General features: G+C 42.5%; 1 protein-coding gene across 6 annotated transcripts in view; it reads left to right on the forward strand.

The window, feature by feature from the left end:
* kif13a (kinesin family member 13A) overlaps positions 1–19,762 on the forward strand; it is a 38,885-nt gene that overhangs the window by 13,467 nt on the left and 5,656 nt on the right. For 4 of the 6 annotated variants that reach the window (XM_020637102.3, XM_065957950.1, XM_020637105.3 and 1 more), the window contains exons 3-37: positions 504–516; positions 2,707–2,767; positions 3,670–3,762; positions 4,641–4,821; positions 6,858–6,945; positions 7,466–7,600; positions 7,724–7,836; positions 7,934–8,045; positions 8,214–8,426; positions 8,565–8,675; positions 8,770–8,904; positions 10,241–10,371; positions 10,611–10,697; positions 10,784–10,959; positions 12,242–12,461; positions 12,788–12,950; positions 13,134–13,277; positions 13,363–13,518; positions 13,800–13,964; positions 14,084–14,257; positions 14,360–14,511; positions 14,614–14,746; positions 14,898–15,044; positions 15,584–15,616; positions 16,537–16,636; positions 16,771–16,897; positions 16,994–17,049; positions 17,144–17,268; positions 18,251–18,427; positions 18,543–18,635; positions 18,737–18,889; positions 18,998–19,075; positions 19,196–19,246; positions 19,374–19,461; positions 19,577–19,728. In XM_020637102.3, coding sequence (XP_020492758.1) covers positions 504–516; positions 2,707–2,767; positions 3,670–3,762; positions 4,641–4,821; positions 6,858–6,945; positions 7,466–7,600; positions 7,724–7,836; positions 7,934–8,045; positions 8,214–8,426; positions 8,565–8,675; positions 8,770–8,904; positions 10,241–10,371; positions 10,611–10,697; positions 10,784–10,959; positions 12,242–12,461; positions 12,788–12,950; positions 13,134–13,277; positions 13,363–13,518; positions 13,800–13,964; positions 14,084–14,257; positions 14,360–14,511; positions 14,614–14,746; positions 14,898–15,044; positions 15,584–15,616; positions 16,537–16,636; positions 16,771–16,897; positions 16,994–17,049; positions 17,144–17,268; positions 18,251–18,427; positions 18,543–18,635; positions 18,737–18,889; positions 18,998–19,075; positions 19,196–19,246; positions 19,374–19,461; positions 19,577–19,728 — 4,336 coding nt within the window. The remainder of the gene's footprint in view (positions 1–503; positions 517–2,706; positions 2,768–3,669; positions 3,763–4,640; positions 4,822–6,857; positions 6,946–7,465; positions 7,601–7,723; positions 7,837–7,933; positions 8,046–8,213; positions 8,427–8,564; positions 8,676–8,769; positions 8,905–10,240; positions 10,372–10,610; positions 10,698–10,783; positions 10,960–12,241; positions 12,462–12,787; positions 12,951–13,133; positions 13,278–13,362; positions 13,519–13,799; positions 13,965–14,083; positions 14,258–14,359; positions 14,512–14,613; positions 14,747–14,897; positions 15,045–15,583; positions 15,617–16,536; positions 16,637–16,770; positions 16,898–16,993; positions 17,050–17,143; positions 17,269–18,250; positions 18,428–18,542; positions 18,636–18,736; positions 18,890–18,997; positions 19,076–19,195; positions 19,247–19,373; positions 19,462–19,576; positions 19,729–19,762) is intronic. The other 2 variants (XM_020637104.3, XM_020637108.3) reach the window with 1 other exon arrangement.

A 19,762-nucleotide genomic window follows, 5' to 3' on the forward strand; every position in this document is an offset into this window, starting at 1 on the left:
TAGTTCCGGCAACTGCAAATGCTGACTGCAGCTTCCCCAACCTGGCCTCTCTGTTAAGTCCACAGGCATAAGAGCTATTTACTCAACAGAGTCAGTGGGACATTGAATCCTAAATCTCTTCCCTTCCCCACGCTCCACTGGCCCAATTATGAACCCCATCACAGCAGCACCAGGAAACTCCACGGTGTCGAAGTGAAAGAATGAATGAGTGATGGGGTGAATGAAAAAGTCACGCAAGGAATTTTGGAAATGCGGAAATTTAAAAAAGAAGTCTCAAGTTTCATGAAAATCAACAGAAGTTGTTAACTTGCATATTTGAGTTTGTGTCCAAAACAGACAATGAGAAGTGTCTTGCTGTGAGAAGTGCAGCTGCATCTAATGAGTGTGAACATGCTCTGACTTTTAAATTGGACCAACGCTAACCGTGTTTTTCTTTCTCTTTGTCTTTTTCTTCTTCTTCGGGTTTCTTCTGTTTATGGTGGATTTACCTTCATGCTGAACAGGAAACAATCTAAGGTATGTAATTTTCTTTTGGTTCAGTTAATCCATCAGATCAACAGCGTTGACGCACAGTGTGAACAGAAACAGTTATTTTCAGTGGAATTCTGCGTCTTTAGTGACCTCTCACTGAGCCTCCATGTATAACGAATAGATTAGAGGCAGCACAGAAACTTTTCCCTAGAGAAGCATCCTGCACAAGTTGATGTACTGATGTGTTGTAGTTTTAAGGGACATGATTGAGCGTGTTTCAGTAGTTTGGTTGGTCAGCAGGAGCCGGATAGATGTCCGTGTGAATGTGTCAGCGCTCTAAGATCTCGTGAACACCCACAAAGGCTCCACAATGAGAGAGGGATGAGCGCGGACACAGGGGCAGTGTGTGTGCGCATTCAAAGCTGCATTGTTGGAGTGCACCCCCACTTCCCCCCTTGACAACTCGCTGGTGACTAGCTCAGAGATGTTTCACACACCAGAGACGGGCTTTGTGCTCAGTAAACTCAGCAGCTGACAGAACCGGACAGCGCTTGTGTGCGTGGTCTCTGGGGTCTGTGAACCTGAGTTACCCTGTAATACCCGTCAGCTAGACAAGCACGTGCCTGTCTGCTAAGAAAAAGCTCTTTTAAAGGGTGTACTGTGAATGCAGTCCAATCACCTTTGACCAGTTGTCATCCTCAAAACATCATAAAACATAGACTCTATGCTTCTTCACTTCATCATTATTGGTACTGCTGATTAATAGTAATTGTCCAATCAGGAACAATTTGCTGCACAGTCACACCCTCAGGCTGAACAAGGACAGACCAGAAGAGATTCAAGCCCTACTTGCCAAAGCCAGTCCTAATTGAGAATGATGGCACTTTTGTTCCTCTGAATGGCACCCACTCACTTGTGTGAAGTCACAAGAGGAGGTCTTGCTTTCAAAGCATTCAGTGATCTCAAGGCTTCTCATGCTGACTGTGCAACCAGTGGTTTCCCTGTCCAATAGCCCTTATTATGATTAGAAGAGACTTCAATTATTTGGTGTATTTCTGGAAGGGAAAGTGCTCTGGCAGCTGCAGCACAGCAATGGTTGCCTCGAGTAGCGACATGCTGCAGGGTTGTGCTTGCACTGCAGGATGACGCTACTGCAGCAATTCTTTCCACATCTTGGAAGAAATCTTTAAGACAATAGTGGCTGAGCTCGGATAAAACCATGCGTCTATATCTAAGCAGGAAAGCATGACATTACAATACAAAATACTTATTAGAAATTTGTGGTGTGAAGGGGGAGATTAGCGTTTTTCCATTACTGGTACCAGTATTGATACTGACCTCTGAGACTGCCTCAAATCCTGAATCGAATACTGGCAAGTATCCCAATCAATGCACCAATCTAACGCCTTAACAAACACTCTGACAAACATAACACTGTGCTAGCAACACACTGTTGTCGTTTATTTTTTTTCAGAGTTAGCAAAATTTCAGCAATTTGTGTTTTTCCAACACTAACATGCAATCAAACTAATATCAAAGAATAAAGAAGTTTTGGCATTTTTTCAAGGAATGAATAATTGGTATAAGAACATCTCTAGGGGAAAACCCATAGCATTGCACATTTGTTCACTGAAAATACAAGAAAATGAGCTGTTCTGTCAGTTAAGAGTCCGTGTTTTATGGGTTAAAGAGGTTACTGCACCTTCCCGGAGAGCATCCTGTCTGTGTGTTAACCACACAAAGCTCCTGCAGGTGCTTGGGGACATAAGGGGGTCTCTGCTGCTGAAGTCTGTGTTGCGAGACCCAGTGCTTTGGGCTTGGAGCCAGCCTGCACCACCACCAGGGGGAACAGCTACAGCCCCGTTTCCTTGGAGACAAGGGTCACCGGGTGCTGGAATTCCTTCTGGGGAGCGCTGACCCTGATTTATGAATTCATTTAACTCCAGTCACTATGACAAAACACATCGCAGCTAACAGCCGATTTGTGCAGACAGTCATGGCGCGGTCTTAACGAGCATTACTTCCAAACAATACTCGGTTTTACTTCATCTTCCTCACTCACTTAAGCTCAGTCCAGCTGATTTACTGCAGAATGGCATGCAACAGTATGCCACCGTAAGCCTGTTTGTGTACCACAGAAGAAGTAAGAGTTACAGTAAGGGAGATCAGGTTGTGTTGTGCTGTGCATGCTCCGACAGGTGTGTGTTTTCACTCCCTGTGCTGTCTCCTCTGCAGGTGTTTGCTTTTGACCACTGTTTCTGGTCTATGGATGAGTCCAATGTTCCCAAATATGCTGGTGAGTCATGCTTAACACTGAAACTGATCCGTTTATCACCACCAAAGAACTCAAGTAATATCCCATTTAAAGACTTGCTGAGCTGTGTGCAGCAGGGAAACTCCCCGCCTGATGGAAAACTGTTTTTGCATGATGCAAAGCAAAGCAAACGGTGTGGGCGTACATGGCAGTTTTGCATTTTGAGTGAACACATTCAATTATGCAATCAAGGTAGTTGGTTTAATTCTGTCTCAAAAAAAAAACAAACTCATTATGGGGTTTCGTACAAAACATTGGATGCTTGTTTTTCTATGAAAGTGTTCAAAAAATAATGATCTACCAGTGTACCCACCCACCCACCCACAGTGTAAATTCAATTTCTCCTGCACCCATTCATCCTCCCCTTCTATTCATTTCTCTAATGAATGCTGCTCAGAGAAGGCTACTCCTGTAGTTTCTTTTAACAACGTAAAGGGACGGTTATTACCTGCAAATTAACATAATCATTGTGGATATTTTCCTCTTCATATCAGCCTCATTTTGTAATGGAAATGTAATAATTCCATCTGCTTTGTGCTGGATGGCCGAGGCAATCTGTGCAGTGAAGGGCTGCCTCAAGGGCCCGAGCCAAGTCTTTATTTAGCACATTAAACAGCTGTGCTTTTCAGCAGGAGCACGACAGTGAGCAACACGAGAGATTTTTCTACACGGCCCCACATATTCCACCCGACGAGACATGAATCCGTCACCTTTCACAAATCTTCTTTTTTATGTGTTGCAGCCCTTGTTGATGAATCTATTTTTCGGCATTCATTTTATGCCGTTACTTAGGGATGCAAACCAGACAACTACTAGCTCTTACATAACTGAATGTTTCTCCTGTTTACCATAATCACCATGGTAACCGATTCTTTGTCTGAAAGGTCAAGAGGTGGTGTTCAAGTGCCTTGGAGAGGGAATACTTGAAAATGCATTCCAGGGATATAATGCCTGCATATTTGCCTATGGACAAACAGGTAATGAAAATGAAATGAAATTTACATGAAGCCTTTTTATTTCATTTTAGCTTTGACCATTTCACCAGTCAGTAATTTAAACTATTTTGAATTTTGTGCTAAAGTAGATTTTGCAGGTTAAGCTATCTCAAGATGTGTCCTTAGAAAGTTTGAAGAACAGGAAGACTTGTATTTCCGATCGCTCTGGTGAATCACTTAATTTGTTTCCTTCCTCGTTCTGATTCATGTTAGCTCATTACTCCCACTTCCCGTCCTGGCTGAGAACCCTTTGTAAAGGGACACACCTATGGAAAAGTTTACAGAGAAACAACAAGAGTATTTTTGTGACCCTCCGGTATATTAACATATCAGAACCAAAGTTTCCTGCGTGCTTCAAGATGTATATTTGACATCATTGGATTGAGAGAGGCACAGGATTGGTTTAGCAATTATTAGAAAATTAATACATGTTTTGTGTGACTTGGGCCAGGGATTGGCAACACTTTTTTTACAATAACTGCATTCACATACTGATAGTGGTTCTCCTTAGAGGATTTAGCACAACTTTGTTTATCCCTAAGCTGCTTATTAAGCACTATCACCAGGTCATCTGTCCAGTACTGATATTCCTGTTGACCTGTTTAGCATGCTACATTTTTTTAATGCTTAACATCAACATTATAATTGTCATTGTGATTTTATGATGCTAAGGTCAGCATTTAGCTTCAACAACCCCTTCCACACAGAAGTCTTGTGCATACAGAGCTGCCAATGTGGCTGTAGACCTTTTTAAATATTTTTTTTGAATTTGAATTTTGGTAAAATAGTAAGTCAGAAAGTTTTAGTCCTGTCTCTCTTAAAGGGGAAAATTCATGTGTGACTCTGTAATGTTCATCAAGGTTCAGGCAAGTCCTTTTCCATGATGGGGAACGGGGAGCAGCCGGGTCTGATCCCTCGACTCTGCTGCTCTCTGTTTGAGAGGGTCCACAGGGAGGAGAACGAGAGCCACACTTTCAAGGTGGAAGTGTCCTTCATGGAGATCTACAACGAGAAAGTCCGCGACCTGCTGGATCCAAAAGGGTGAGTCTGATGTCAACATTGTGTTAGTTTGCCGTTCTGTTTATAGCTCTGTTGTGTCTAGTTGCACTGAATGTGGGACTGCCACAGAATGCTGCGAGTAGGAAGCTGAACCCGGTCATTTCCTGCGGAACAGCAGCCAGCATCAAGCTCTGACACTGCTGCATTCTTCGCCATCGTGGTCTGATGTGGGTTGGCAGACAGACTGCAGGGGAGTCAGCTGTGAAAGAGTGTGTGTTTGAGGGACATCTGTTAGCAGAAGAGGGATCAGAGCAGCCCCACAGAGGGACTACAGAGGAGATCTCTGTGTGCTGCAGATGTCTGAGATGCAGCCAGACTCATTTTTATTTCAACTTCCTGTTGCTTCTAAAACAAGCCTGACACGCACTTGTCCTCCTTGTCTCTTCTTAGGAATAGACAAACTATTTAGTGTCAAGTGTAATGGGTTCTCTGTCACACTATACTGTAGGTTTGTCTTTCTAGTGGAAGCATCCTCTTTTTGCTCTTTTGTGTGGTTGATTGCATGCATCTGCCAACCTCACTCAGTGGTTAGGCTTGGAGAGGGATCTGATGAATCTTAAGTCTCTCTCTCCTATATGCACACTTGCAAAAATGTTTGGGATAAGCTGCATGTGCGGAAGCAAACAGCAGAAATGTTCACCACTTGTCTCCTGCCAGACCCCTTTCCACAAGAGGTCAGGTTGAGCCAATGTGTGAGCGCAGCAGGACGGGAGGATGATTTAAAAATCATGCTTCCTTTGCAATCTTCGTGCACTCTCTTCTACTCTTCGGTTACTACTGAGAATGTGAGTACTGTAGTGAAGGAAGCACTGATATGGAGGGAAAATAGCTGGACTCTGTTGCATTGTCCGCCATTAAACTGAGACACTTGCCGCCATCCTTGCAGGCTGTCCAGAAACTTTTTAGAAACTTTTGGCAGTGCATGTTCGAAAAGGGTATACGCTTCACTTGGGTTAGGTGACCATCTTTTATTGAAACAGCTGCATACACTCAGTTCTCTTGATCCAACAGAGATTCTTGTAGACACTGGACCGTTTCTTAAACTTAGCAGTATTTTTTTGTGTCAATTCCACCAACATCATAAACGCCATCCATAAGTAGCCCACTTATGATTATTGTGTGTGTGTTCAAAGCCTGATCTAGCTTGTTTCTCTGTCCCATAGACCTCTGTCGGTGTGTATTGTGGTGACTTTGTCCAAATAAGCAGCTGAGAGTAGAAAAAGATTATTTGCTCCTTTGGTTAGGTTGCTTGTTGAAAACTCTGTTTTAAAAATAGATAGACAAATATAGGAGCTAATAAAGCATTTGTAAATATTCTTACAGAGTCATCCTGTGTAGGATTAAACTAAAGGTTGTGAAATGTGAGATGGAGTGACACTTAGTCTGAGTAAAAATGTTTGTTGACAGCAAAAGAACACCCAGACTAGTCCTTTAATTAATTCCATAGGTTTTTAGGGGAATTCCTTTTTTTTCATGCCAAGTGACAACTTGGCTTAAGTTCAAATTCCCGTAAACATTTTATGACAGCGGTGCTGAATGTGAATGCAGAGTTAATCATTTCAACGCTGCAGAAAATCGATTCCATTCATTTCCACACGCAGTGTCATAACAAGTATATGAAGAAACACCTGACACGTCGCCAGATATATTTTAGCTGTTAAAGTGTTTCTCACCCAGAAATCAATTTGATTTAATCTCTCTCAGAAAAGGAAAAAAAAGAACTTGTCAAAACCCTAACAGATGTATTTAAGTTAACAGTCATTCTGATCAAGCACTCGAGGTTAGAGGAGAGCTTTTAGCCTCTCCACAGAGAGAATTTGATGAACTTCCATTAGTGAGTACTAAAGGAGGCATTAAAAAAAAAGGGAAACATAAAACGTACATTGTAAACATTGCCTAATATTTAATTCTCTTTTTTTTGCACACATGTCCCTCATTTTGAGCTGGTAATTATTCCAACCTTATTTTTTTTTCTTTCTGATACTAACTCTGTCGCTTTCTTTTTTTTTTTTTTTAAGGAGCCGACAGTCCCTGAAAGTTCGGGAACACAAAGTGTTGGGTCCATATGTGGATGGTCTGTCTCAGCTGGCTGTGACCAGCTTTGAGGTTTGTCTTCCACCATACAGCGACCTGAAATGAATCTAAATCTACCCTGTATCACTGATCAGACACCAGATACAGACATCCCTTCTCATCAAATCCACAGTTATTACACTCCCATTTTATATCTGGAATAACTGTTAAGTATCAAATCATCTAAGTGCAGAAACTCCAATGACGCATTTTCCCTGATGTGGGAATGTAGTCATGAGGTTTTGTGTTTATGTGCCAAGCTTTGGCAGGGCCTTCCTTAATTAAGTTTAAACATCTCCACCCTGTTCCTCCTGGCTTTGTTCTGATATTAGTCCAGTGGATTGTCCACAACCTTTGCTTACTTATATCTGTTACCAGGCTAACTCAGCTGGCACACAGCCCATAAGTAAACAGAGTCTGATAAAACAGTTATCATAGTGAAGCACAAACCAGTTTTAGCTAAATGTGTTTCAACTGGTGTCTTCTTCAAACTTCTCCAATGCATCCTACCACCTTAATATTCTCGCTCTGTCCTTTTTTTTTTTTTTTTAAGGACATCGAGGTGTTAATGTCGGAGGGCAACAAATCTCGCACAGTTGCAGCCACCAACATGAACGAGGAGAGCAGTCGATCGCACGGCGTCTTCAGTATCATTGTCACACAAACTCTTTATGATCTAAAATCTGGGGTTGGTATTCTCTTCTTTTTTCTTTTTTTTTTATACCTTTCAATCCCTCCTAGAACTGAGTGAAATCTGTGACAACATGTGTGTCTTACCTTTAAATGTGTTATCATGGGTGACCGTTTGTAGAATTCAGGGGAGAAAGTGAGCAAACTGAGTCTGGTCGACCTGGCAGGAAGCGAGCGAGTGTCCAAGACCGGAGCTGCTGGAGAGAGACTCAAGGAAGGCAGCAATATTAACAAGTGGGTATTGGTTTTTGTAAATAAAAAGTAATAATCCACTTCATGATTTAACAGTATAACTCTGATAAGCTGCAATGGCTTTTTTGTGCGTTTGTAGGTCTCTCACCACATTAGGCTGTGTGATTTCTGCTCTCGCTGATCAGTCTGCTGGAAAGGGGAAAGCCAAGTTTGTGCCGTACAGAGACTCAGTCCTCACTTGGCTACTGAAGGTTTGACCCACAAATGACACTCCCCTCTTTAACTTCCTTTGAATTTAGCTTCCTTCTGGATTTAGTTCCTATAATGATTTGTGATTTTTTTTTTTCTGTCAGTGCTGAGGTGCAGGTTGAATGAAAGGACATATTTAACAGCCAGCATTTTTTCTTTCCTGTCTTTAGGACAACCTTGGCGGCAATAGCAAGACAGCCATGATAGCCACAGTGAGTCCTGCAGCCGATAACTACGAGGAGACTCTGTCCACGCTCCGTTATGCCGACAGGGCCAAGAGAATTGTCAACCACGCTGTGGTGAATGAAGACCCCAACGCTCGGATCATCAGAGAGCTCAGGGAGGAGGTGGAGAAGCTCAAAGTTCAGCTCTCTCAGGCCGAGGTGAGGCGAAGGGATTGTGTTCACCGCTGAGATATTATGAATGAATTCATGCCCGATTTGTCATCCATCACATGATGATGCAGACTCTACTGATGGGTTCTCACCCCCCCCCCCCCCTCCCCCCTGTTGTCCCATCAGTTGATGAAGGCTCCTGAGCTGAAGGAGAAACTGCATGAATCTGAGAAACTCATTCAGGAGATGACGGTCACCTGGGAGGAGAAGCTGAGAAAGACAGAGGAGATCGCCACTGTATGCAAATCACTCATAAACAAACTCCAACACATCAATTCAAACTCTGCATATATAAAGGGAGCAGTAACACTGTTTTTGTCTGTGTTTACAGGAACGTCAGAAGCAGCTGGAGAGTATGGGCATTTCTCTGGAAACATCAGGGATTAAAGTGGGGGAAGACAAGTGTTTCCTGGTCAACCTGAACGCTGACCCTGCCCTCAATGAACTGCTGGTCTACTACCTGAAGGTAATACAGATTTTACAATGCGATTACTCACAAGATTTCCATCCTCAAGCATAGAAAATATATATATATTTATTTTCCACACTGTTTGATTTTTTAGATTACATTATTCTTATTCCAGGGATTCTTAACGTGATTTTACCCCAACGTTAACTTGCATATTCAACCTATTTGTGTACTAGTTCTACTAAATACATTTGAAATGTTTTCTTTTTTGGGAAAATACACATGGGTCACTGATCTCTGTAAATGTTTTCCTAAAAGCAGCTTTTCAACTCGTGTCCCTTCCCCAGATGTGAAATTATTAGCCATGAAATACACGAACAATATATGTAAATAGGAACAGGCAGAAGCAAAACATGAAGCAGACGATCAGGGTCAAAAAGAGAAGTCATGCAAAGTAGACCATGAACAATGCAGTAAATACAATCCTAAAATACCGTAATGTGACATTAAGCAGAGGTTAAACACAATAAGAGGTCATCTAAAAATAGACTTCAAACAATGTGGATAAACAATGACAGCAAGCATGCAGCCTGGATGGCAGGTCTGGCTTCTTTTGGCTACATTTTTAGATGTTTGCAAGAAAAAAATGGGTCCCTATATTCTTCTTTTTACATTTTCTTTTTGGCTTTTGATTGATAGAACAGATATAGACAGACAAGAAATATAGGGTGAGAGGGTGGGGGATGACATGCACCGAGCAGTGTCAGAATTCCAGATCTGGAGGAGTCCAAACCTGCAACCAGTGTGATAACGACAGTAGCCTGTATACATGAAGAAGCCAGCATTCCCAACTGAGCTAAACCAGCACCCCGAGTCATCATATTCTTAATTTAATGGAAGGATGTACATTACATGCCATGATATTAACCATCCACTGTGTGAGAGCACAGAGGAGCTCAGTAAAAGCAGGTCATAACTTTGCAAAGCACTGAATCGAAACATACCACACAATATCTGGACCTGTAAGGGCAGAGGCAGAAAGCGGTGTGAGAAAGCGGCCTGCACAGTCTGCTGAACAACAGGCCTTTGTCTGGATCTGCAGTCCAGCCTGGCATGTCAGTGTGGAATGAGTGAAGTGGGTTAGATCACTGCAGGGTCGGACATCCTCTAGGAGCTGGGATGTTTGTTTAACAACGCCCATCTGCACGTTATTTCACTCAGGCCTTTGGTTTTCATGAGTGTGGTTTTTTTTTTTTTTTTTTTTTTTTTACAACAATCTTTTTGAGTTTGTAAGTCTTAATGCTTTGACCTTAAAGTTCAAACATGAAGTGAGATGTCATATATTTAGATCTGCAGTTATAGTTTCCTTGACCTGTCCTCCACCTGTGTGTAGGAGCACACGCGTGTGGGCGAGGACACGTCTCAGGACATCCAGCTGTTTGGGATCGGTATCCAGCCGGAGCACTGCATCCTGGAGCTCTGCCCAGACGGCGACGTCACCCTCATGCCCATAGGGAATGCCAGGTGAGCTTCTTTAAATTTACCTCCATCATGCTCTGTGTCTGCCTCTTTGTATCTCTCTGCTGTCTCTCTCCTTAATGGATGACTGGACCTCAGTGTTTCACATGACCTCACTGCACAGGAATCTATGATCTGAACCCTCTGCTTTGATATCAGAGCCCTGTCTCAATCCCTCTGCAAATAGATTAGCTGTTTTTTTTTTTAAATCAGACTTCTTTAAAAGACTTGTTTTTTCTCTGCAGAACCTGTGTGAACGGCACAATGATTGATTCCTTGTCGCACTTGTGGCATGGAGATAGAATCTTATGGGGAAACAACCACTTCTTCAGGTATAAGACGTGTTTCAGTGTTGCCTTGAATTTGTGAACAACCATGAAATGGAGTCACTGTACAGAAAACTGTGTTCACCTTGTAGGATTAATCTACCTAATCGAAAGCGGCGGGACCGTTTAAAGGAGCTGGAGAGAGCATCTCCTAGAGAGAGCTTCATCGAGGCAGATGTTGAAACAGCCAGCGAGGCCTCCTCTGAACAGGACTACAGCTACGAGTTTGCCCAGATGGAGGTCATGATGAAGACTCTGGGAAACAATGGTATTATTAGAAATGCAGTTGCTGTGAAGCAAAATGTTGTTATTTTGAATGTAAAAAAGGACCATTGTAGTGATACCTGTAACAATCAGCTGCCTTATTTCTCACTTGATAAATCCAATTTGTTTTATTGTCAGAGGCAATGTGAGTGGAGCTTGCAAAACTAAATAACTAACTAATAATAACTAATAACTACAAGAAGTGTGAAGAACAGTTTGAGCCAAATCATAATGATATTAAGTATTGATTACAGACAAATTTGTTCCCAATCATCTAAAAATAAGGGGAAAGTTAGCTTTTCATGTCAAATATATCATAGCAGTGGCACCAGTAGCCTAGTGGTTAGTGGTCGCGCCACATGTACTCCACCAAGCAGGCGGCCCGGGTTTGAATCTGACTTGTGGCTGTTTTTCTACATGCTCTTCCCCACTCTCTCTCTCTTCCCGATATCTGACTCTATCCACTGTCCTGTCTCTACAATTAAGTCATAAAAAAGCCTCAATTTAAAAGAAGGAAGAAAAAAACCTTTAGCTATTCAATGAATAAAGATGACTTAAGATGAGATCAACTATACATATGGCAACATGCAGTCATCAAATATTTGTAAATTAGTTTAGCTTAAAATTAAGTGTCAAAATAAATGAATAAAATTGTCTTATTTCTTTTAGCCATACAAATATTTACTCAAAAATGTATGTACGCACTTATATTTTATACAGACTCTTGAACAGCATCACCACCTCACCTCACATGACTCACATCAACAATGCTACACACTGTGTGTGTTTTTAATAATAATAACTCTTTCCACAAGTGGAAGTGTACATACCTGGTATTATTCTATTATTGTATTTTTTCTCCCTTTATTTAACTGATGTACATATGTTTGATTTTTAACTTCTTGTTTTTGTTTATAATTATATTCCTGTTTTCTGTTTTCTTGAGCTGTTGTAATGAAAAAAATTCCCCCATTGGGGATCAATAAACATTATCTTTATATTTATCTTTATATTTGATACATTTCCAACAGCAGCACAACATTACAAACAAAGAAAAATAATTCCTCTTGAATAGAAAATGTTTTTTATTTAGTCTATCCAGCCAGGCTACCAATAACATTTAAAAAAAACATATTTTTCAACTCTTATAACCACTACGTTTTTTTGGCTTTGTTTTGCACTCTCTTCACTTAATGAGAAAACTTGGTCCAGTCAAAGGATGCTCCTGAAAGTAAAACGTACACTCTTGTTTGTGTGTGTGTGTGTCTGTGTGTGTGTGTGTGTAGACCCTATGCAGAATGTGGTCCAGGTGCTGGAGAAGCAGTACCTGGAGGAGAAACGGACGGCTCTGGAGGAGCAGAGGATGATGTATGAACGAGAGCTGGAGTCACTACGGCAACAGCTGTCGCCTGAGAAGACATCACTACACCACCGCAGCAGCAGCGAGCGCCTTACTTTCCCGACACACACACCACACAGCAAACTGCGGCTGTGGACGGAGGACAGGTTTGTGGACACACACACACACACACAATGCTGTGGAAATAGTAAAATATAGATATAAATATAGATATAGTTGTGTCGATTAGGGTCTTTTATCTTTTAGTAGGCCATGCAGAGGCATCAGGAGTAAATCAGTATGTTTCATCACCTGCTATAAATGCCTCACGGGAGCTTTAAGTATTTTGGTTAAAGTGATGGCTTTTTAATTACTTTAAAATGACCATTTAATACGTTTTTTTTAGTCTACAGTGAAAAGTAGTGTACAATAGTAAAAAAAAGTGTGTGTGTCTGTGTGTGTCTGTGTGTGTCTGTGTCTGTGTGTCTACCAGGGATGAGCTCTTCCGTCAGAGTCTTTCTCGGCTCAGGGAGCAGGTTGTGAAAGCCAACACCTTGGTGCGAGAATCCAACTTTTTGGCAGAAGAGATGAACAAACTGACCGACTATCAGGTCACCCTTCAAATCCCTGCAGCCAACCTCAGCGCCAACCGCAAGGTCATACCCCTAAACCCCTTAACGATAACACACCAACACAACACCACCTTACTGAGGGATAGATTACCTCAACTGTAACCTTTTTTATTGTGACCTGTTTTATCTTTGAAGCTTTAATTACAAGTCTGAGACGGATACTGAAATATAACAACTTACTAAATCTGTCAACCTGCTTTCATATAGCGTGGAGCAATAGTGAGTGAACCGGCTATTCAGGTGCGGAGGAAAGGGAAGGGGACCCAGGTGTGGACCATTGAGAAGCTGGAAAACAAGCTAGTGGACATGAGAGACCACTACAGGGACTGGAGGGAAGGAGCAGAGGAGACAGTAAGAAACTTTGATGGGATAAAAATTAAGAATATATTTTTTGGATCAATTCTTTATTAGTGTTTTTTAATTATTTTTCTCTCAGAATAACAAGGCAAACGGTCATTACTGTTCTACTGACCCGTTCTACGAGGCGCAAGAGAATCACAATCTCATCGGAGTAGCCAACATTTTTCTGGAGTGCCTTTTCCATGATGTCAAACTGCAATATGCTGTCCCCATCATCAGCCAACAGGGAGAGGTACGGCTGCTCCAACATAAACACATGAATGCACAGATCAATTATTCACACAGCATTCCAGATTTTTTTTTAAACATCCGATCAATATGAAAGGATGATGCACCAAAACTTAACTTTAATCAAATGAATAATGTACAACTTAAAATGCATCACAAAAAAGTCTAATTAGTAAGTCCTAAAACATGAATCCACTCTGAGATGCTCATGTAGAGGCAGTAGACTATCAGAGATTATTTTTGCTGGAATGTGAGAGGTGAGCTGTTCCTGCCCTGGTCTCACAGGTAGCAGGCAGGTTGCACATTGAGCTGATGCGGGTGAGTGGAGCTGTACCAGAGCGCCTGTGTGGGGGAGACGACTCGTCCGAGAACTCCAGTGAGAGCAGCTGCTACGAGGTGATGGACACCAACGGCGAGATTGTCCACATGACCAAGAGGCTAACCTGCAGGGTACAAAACCGCTTGTTGTTGGATTTCAACAGAGACATTTTGATAGATGTTGCTCTACAACGAACTGATGCAAATCAAGGCTTAAGGGACTCAGCTCCATCCTCTCTTTTTTGCTGCAGGTGCGGATCAGGGAGGCCACAGGTCTGCCGCTCAACCTGTCCAACTTTGTTTTCTGTCAGTACACCTTCTGGGAGCATGGTGAGCCCACTGTGGCTCCTCCCATGGTCAGCCCAGATAGACCTTCCCCTCGAAGCCCAGACGCCCAGTTTACTGTCCAGTTTGATCACTGCAAGGTAAAAGCTAGATTTTTAATGCCTTATATGTAAGTGGTAATCCTTTTTTTTAATTCCCTGCTATTACTGTGAGCTCTCGATTCCATTCTTTCTTTTTTCCAGGACTATGTTGTGCATGTGACGGACGAGTTCTTGGAGTTTATATCAGATGGGGCGTTGGCCATAGAGGTGTGGGGTCACCGCTGTGCTGGAAACAAACGCTCACTCTGGGAGTTGGATGCACTGGAGGCGAAGACCCAGACTCTTAGAGACCGGTAAATTTATCTCAAGTTCCTGATCAAACTTTTACACATGTGGGCACACACGCCCACACTGACGTTTCACACCTCACTGTCTATGGCTGTTGTGTGTTCAAGGTGGAATGAGGTGTCTCGCAGGATCGAGCTATGGACCTCCATCCAGGAGCTGAATGAGCAGGGGGAGTACTCGTCTGTGGAGCTGCATCCTGGAAAAGACATCAACACGGGTGGAGTCTTCCAACTCCGACAGGTCAGAGAAAAGAACTATTAGCACAGTTTCCCTTCTGGTCAGACTGGCTGTCCTACTCACATTTAAGAGGATCATTTGGAATTATGTCATTATTATCAGCCTCATGCCTGTGGTAATTTAAGAGCTGTATTATGGGGATTTGTCTGTGCAGGGTCACTCCAGGAGGCTGCAGGTGTGTGTGAAACCGGTCCAAAACTCAGGCACGCTGCCTCTGCTGGTGGAGGCCATGCTGTCCGTCTCTATCGGCTGTGTGTCTGCTCGCTCCACCAAACTACAGAGACCTCTCGACAGCTACCAGGTCTGTCAAACACCCAAACTAATGTTTGCGCATATTCACATTATTGTGTTGTCAAAAATAGGATTATGATTTGTACAGAGCTGATGTTACTTTGGAACTGAACAGTGTTTGAGGAACAGTACACTTGTTTCAAGCCCAACAATATTATGCTGATTCAGCCAAAGTGTGTTTAGTCCAGCCCCGATTTCGTGCCATGATTGGTTCATCTGGATAGCTGGCACTGATTCTAAAGAAGACCAAGGAATGCCAAACTCATTAGCACTCGTTTGTTTGTTCATGCGCTGATTTGACCTAATTGAGAAAGGAGGCAATGATTTGATCAACTCTAAGTAGTCACGGAATCCATTCTTTAGTTGACAGTGACACATCCCAAATTCTTAAAAGGGCAACTCCCTGGGCTTGTTATTGTTTTATTAAATACATGTACTTCCTCAAAATCAGACACATATGGAGGTACTGTAAAGCTGCTGTGATCTGGTCTGGTCAGGGTCCTCTTTTCTTGTTCCCCTCATTTGACTAAGTGTGTTCTCTCCTGCCAGAGAGAGGTGGAAGAAGATGTGGATAGTTATCAGGTACTCTCTCAGTCTCCTCTTGATGCTGCTCCCCTCGCTAGTTCATTCTGCAGCATGAAGGAAGACAACTGATCATGTGTTTGTGACTCGGCCTGTTGCTGAGGGCATGTGAGGCCGGAGGCAAAGGGCCGTGTCGCTACCGACTAAATGAGTGCCTTAATAAACAACTGTGGCACATGTGGATGATTTCTGTTGCTGTTTTTTATCAATCACACCAACCAGCCTCTGGCAGACCTCTGTGAAAAATACAGTTGTACCCCCATGGCTGAGCTTCCAGTCGGTCTGCCAGGGATCTTGTCCTGCTCTCTCTTGCTTTCCCCCTCTGGTCGAACACACTAATGCTACTGTGCTTGTCACTACTGAAGAGCTGCAGGAATAATACGCCTCATGTAATCACATTGGCATTGCATGGCTGCATGGTTTACAGTACTCTGCATGATGAAAGAGAATGAAATCAGATGCATAATATGGTCGCTCTGTCGTTCCCTCAAAAAGGGATCTGCCGTGTGTCCAGGTAGGACTCTGGGCTGTTGTGGCTGCATGTGAGAACATGTTTGTACTTGCAAAAGTTTGAGTGAGTGTGCCGTAGTTGAGAGTATGTGAGTGAGATCTGCAAAGGGGTTATGGGAAAGTTTTGTGTGATTTTGGGAATAAGACCGTAATCTTTCTTCAGCCAAGACGCAGCCTGAAGGCTTTCATTTTTCACACATTGGGATTAGGAATGAATAAAAAGGATAAGCTTTATTTTGGCTTAGCTAATTTATTCAAGTTTAGTGTGTTAAAGAATTTTAGGGTTCTCCCTCAGACAAATCAGCCCCGTGCACCCCACTTTGCCCTGCGAAGGCTTTACTAAGGATTGGACCTGATTTGTGTCCTTATTGAGCCGGCGGACAATGATTTTGGTATGTTTCTGGTTCCAGGAGGAAGATCTCAACTGTGTTCGAGAACGCTGGTCGGAGGCCCTCATCAAACGTCGGGAGTATCTTGATGAACAGATTAAGAAAATCATCAACAAACACGGTGAGTCCCTGACTACGTGTCAGAGCCACAACATGCTGAAGGACAAGCAGGCTGGGTGATCTGTGTTGACTGTATTTTTTTAATCCTTTGTTCCTGTGTTGATGTGAACCTATTGTCGTTTTTTTTGTATCCAGAGAAGTCAGAGGAGGACATTGAGCGTGAGGCTCGGCTGGTGGAGCAATGGGTCGGCCTCACGGAGGAGAGAAATGCAGTGCTGGTTCCTGCACCTGGCAGTTGCATCCCCGGAGCTCCTGCGGACTGGTAAAAAAAAAAAAAAAACACATTCCAAAGCCCTGCGTCAGACTCAATTATTTTTCAGCTTTGTTAACCATTAACATCTAATTCAACTCCATGCAGGACCCCACCTGCAGGAATGGAAGCTCACATCCCTGTACTCTTCCTGGATTTAAATGGTAAGGCAGATACTTACCATGCTTTTGTTTAACTGATGTTTCACATCTTCATCGAAGGCTGCACAAGCGCTAAACTGTTTTTTTACGTCTCCAGCGGATAATCTGACAGTAGTTGAGCAGCTGAGCGGCCCACATGCTGCAGGTGTTAACTCCATCCTGCCCAAAGAGCATGGAAGCCAGTTCTTCTATCTGCCCATCATCAGGCACAGCGATGAGGAGGTGAGCCTTGGTTGTGTCTTTATTGCCCTCCTGTGGCCATAAAAGGAACTCTATGACACATAGGGCATACATGCACATTTGGGAATAGTTTCCAGAATTGAGGTCATATTAATAAGACTGTCAAAATGATATCGATTTCCATTATTCACAGAAAAAAATGCGTTAAACAAATAAACACAGATTAATCACACTCTGACGCCGTCACAGATCATACAACTGTAGCTAGAAAATGTATTAACATGATAAAAACCCCATGCTATAAAGACTTTACTTTTTTTGTCTCATCTATCCAAGAAAGTAAAAGACTAGCCGCGATCGTATATTAAGTCTGCCTTCATCTATCCTCCCCATGATGTGTGCGATTAATCAGGAATAATTCGTCACAAAGCTTGTAATTATTTAGATTCATTTTTTAACAGCTTGACAACTTTACATAATACCATTTACATGATCACATGATCACATGCTTAAAAATCCAGAGAGACTTCCAACTACTGGCTTTTCCCTCACTATTTTCTCCACTAAGTGTTCTTTTCATAAACCTACATATCATGTTTTTCCATGTGTGCTTCCTGTAGGGATCTTTGTTGAATGTAGCTGATGTTTACTTCTTTATCTGCTGCTAGAAGTTCTTTTCTCTCAAATAAATGCACACAGACCAGGGCAACGTATCTTTCCTACAATTATGTGTGTAATTGAACAATTACAGAGTCTTAAAGGTGCGTCATGCATTGAAGGAAGCATTTAAAAGAAGACTAATCTTTATTTTTTTGATTTGATGTTCTTTTTCATGCACTAACCATACAGTAATCACTAACCCTCTTTGTTGTGCTTAATTGTGTTGGCGTGTTAGGACATGACTTGCAAACCCACAAATACGGCCCACCTACACTGAAGCCCACTTACACTGTAATCCTCGTGTGCTCTGTCTGTGGATGAATGGGATCTACATAAATAAATCACATCTCTTCTTATTCATTAGGTGTCTGCAGTTTGCTCCTGGGACTCATCCATACACGATTCTGTGCACCTCAACCGTATCACGTCTCCTAATGAACGTATTTATCTGATCATCAAAGCCACAGTGCAGCTCAGCCACCCAGCCTCCATGGAGCTGGTGCTCCGCAAGAGGATCGCTGTCAACATCTACAACAAACAGGTTAATACAGGAGATATGAGATTTCATTAGACAGAGTAAGCCCACAGCAGAGCTAGCCTCTACAGTAATGGGTTTTGTTTTAATGATCGACTTTATTTTGAATGGTTTCCTACAGAGCTTCACTCAGAGTCTCAAGCGGAGAATGTCCATTAAGAACTCGCTTTATTCCTGTGGTGTTACTTATGAGATCGTTTCCAACATACCAAAGGTACACATGTGACTTTCTTGATTCGATACAAGTTGTTATTCTGCAGCTGTATCTAACCAAGGCCTGGTGGTGTTTAACTTCAAAATCTCTTCCCTCTGCAGGCCTCAGAGGAGTCAGAGGAAAGGGAAACCTTGGCCCTCATGGCTGCTCGCGGGGACAGCGAGGAGACTCGGGATGGAGAAACGTACATTGAGAAGTACACACGGGGAGTTCTGGAAGTGGAGAACATCCTCAGTCTGGAGAAGCTCCGACAGGTACGATCTACAGTCAACAGTATGAACATTTCGCTGTATAAAGTGTATAATAGATGTTAGCTGATCCTATTGGGGGTAAACTTTGTGCCTTTTTTCCCCCCACTGAAGGCTGTGACAGTAAAGGAAGCGCTCACTGCCAAAGGGAGACACCTAAGAAGGAGTATCAGCACACCAAATGTACAGAATGTAATGAAAACATCACTCACCACACTGTCATCTTAAACATACTGTGTGTCAATAACTTTATTTTAAATTTAATTTAACTTAATTTATGACTCTAATAAGAGATTGTTTCTTGCTTTCCAGTCTTCGTGTAGTAAATCAGACCTGACTGGTTTTGAGGATGAGGAGTGTAAGGTATGTAGTTTAATAAATAAGAACGCCTTTGCATGTCATAATTGCTCCCTAGACAATAAAAGTCACACTTTTATGGTTTTTAAAACGCATTATTCTACACCAATCTAACCTGCATATTGTTGTCTAGGACCACTGTGATCATGGGGACAGCACCAACTGCAATCCCCCAGAGGGCTCACTTTGTAATACACCCATAAAAAGCAAAGAGAATCCAGGTAAGATATAGAAAATCTGCAGCAGCCAATCTGTGTTCTTATGTTATCTGATTTTAGAAACGGCCTGTTTTGAATACATTCAATAACCAGGTTACTACTGAATGTTCTTGCGCAGGTTTGGTTCCAGAGAGCCCTACGTTTTTCAACTCCAGCCCCTTTAAAGTCCTCTCTCCTCAGCCACCCAAGTTCCTCAAATCTCTGCTGCCTGTCAAAGAGGAGAACAAGGCCAAGAAAGCCCTGGAGGCTCGGCCCCTGCTTGGACAAGAGGTAAGCAGGGAGAGGTTCTCAAGTGGGGGAGGTA

This window comes from Labrus bergylta, chromosome 8, assembly GCF_963930695.1.
Source record: "Labrus bergylta chromosome 8, fLabBer1.1, whole genome shotgun sequence".
Taxonomy (NCBI): domain Eukaryota; kingdom Metazoa; phylum Chordata; class Actinopteri; order Labriformes; family Labridae; genus Labrus; species Labrus bergylta.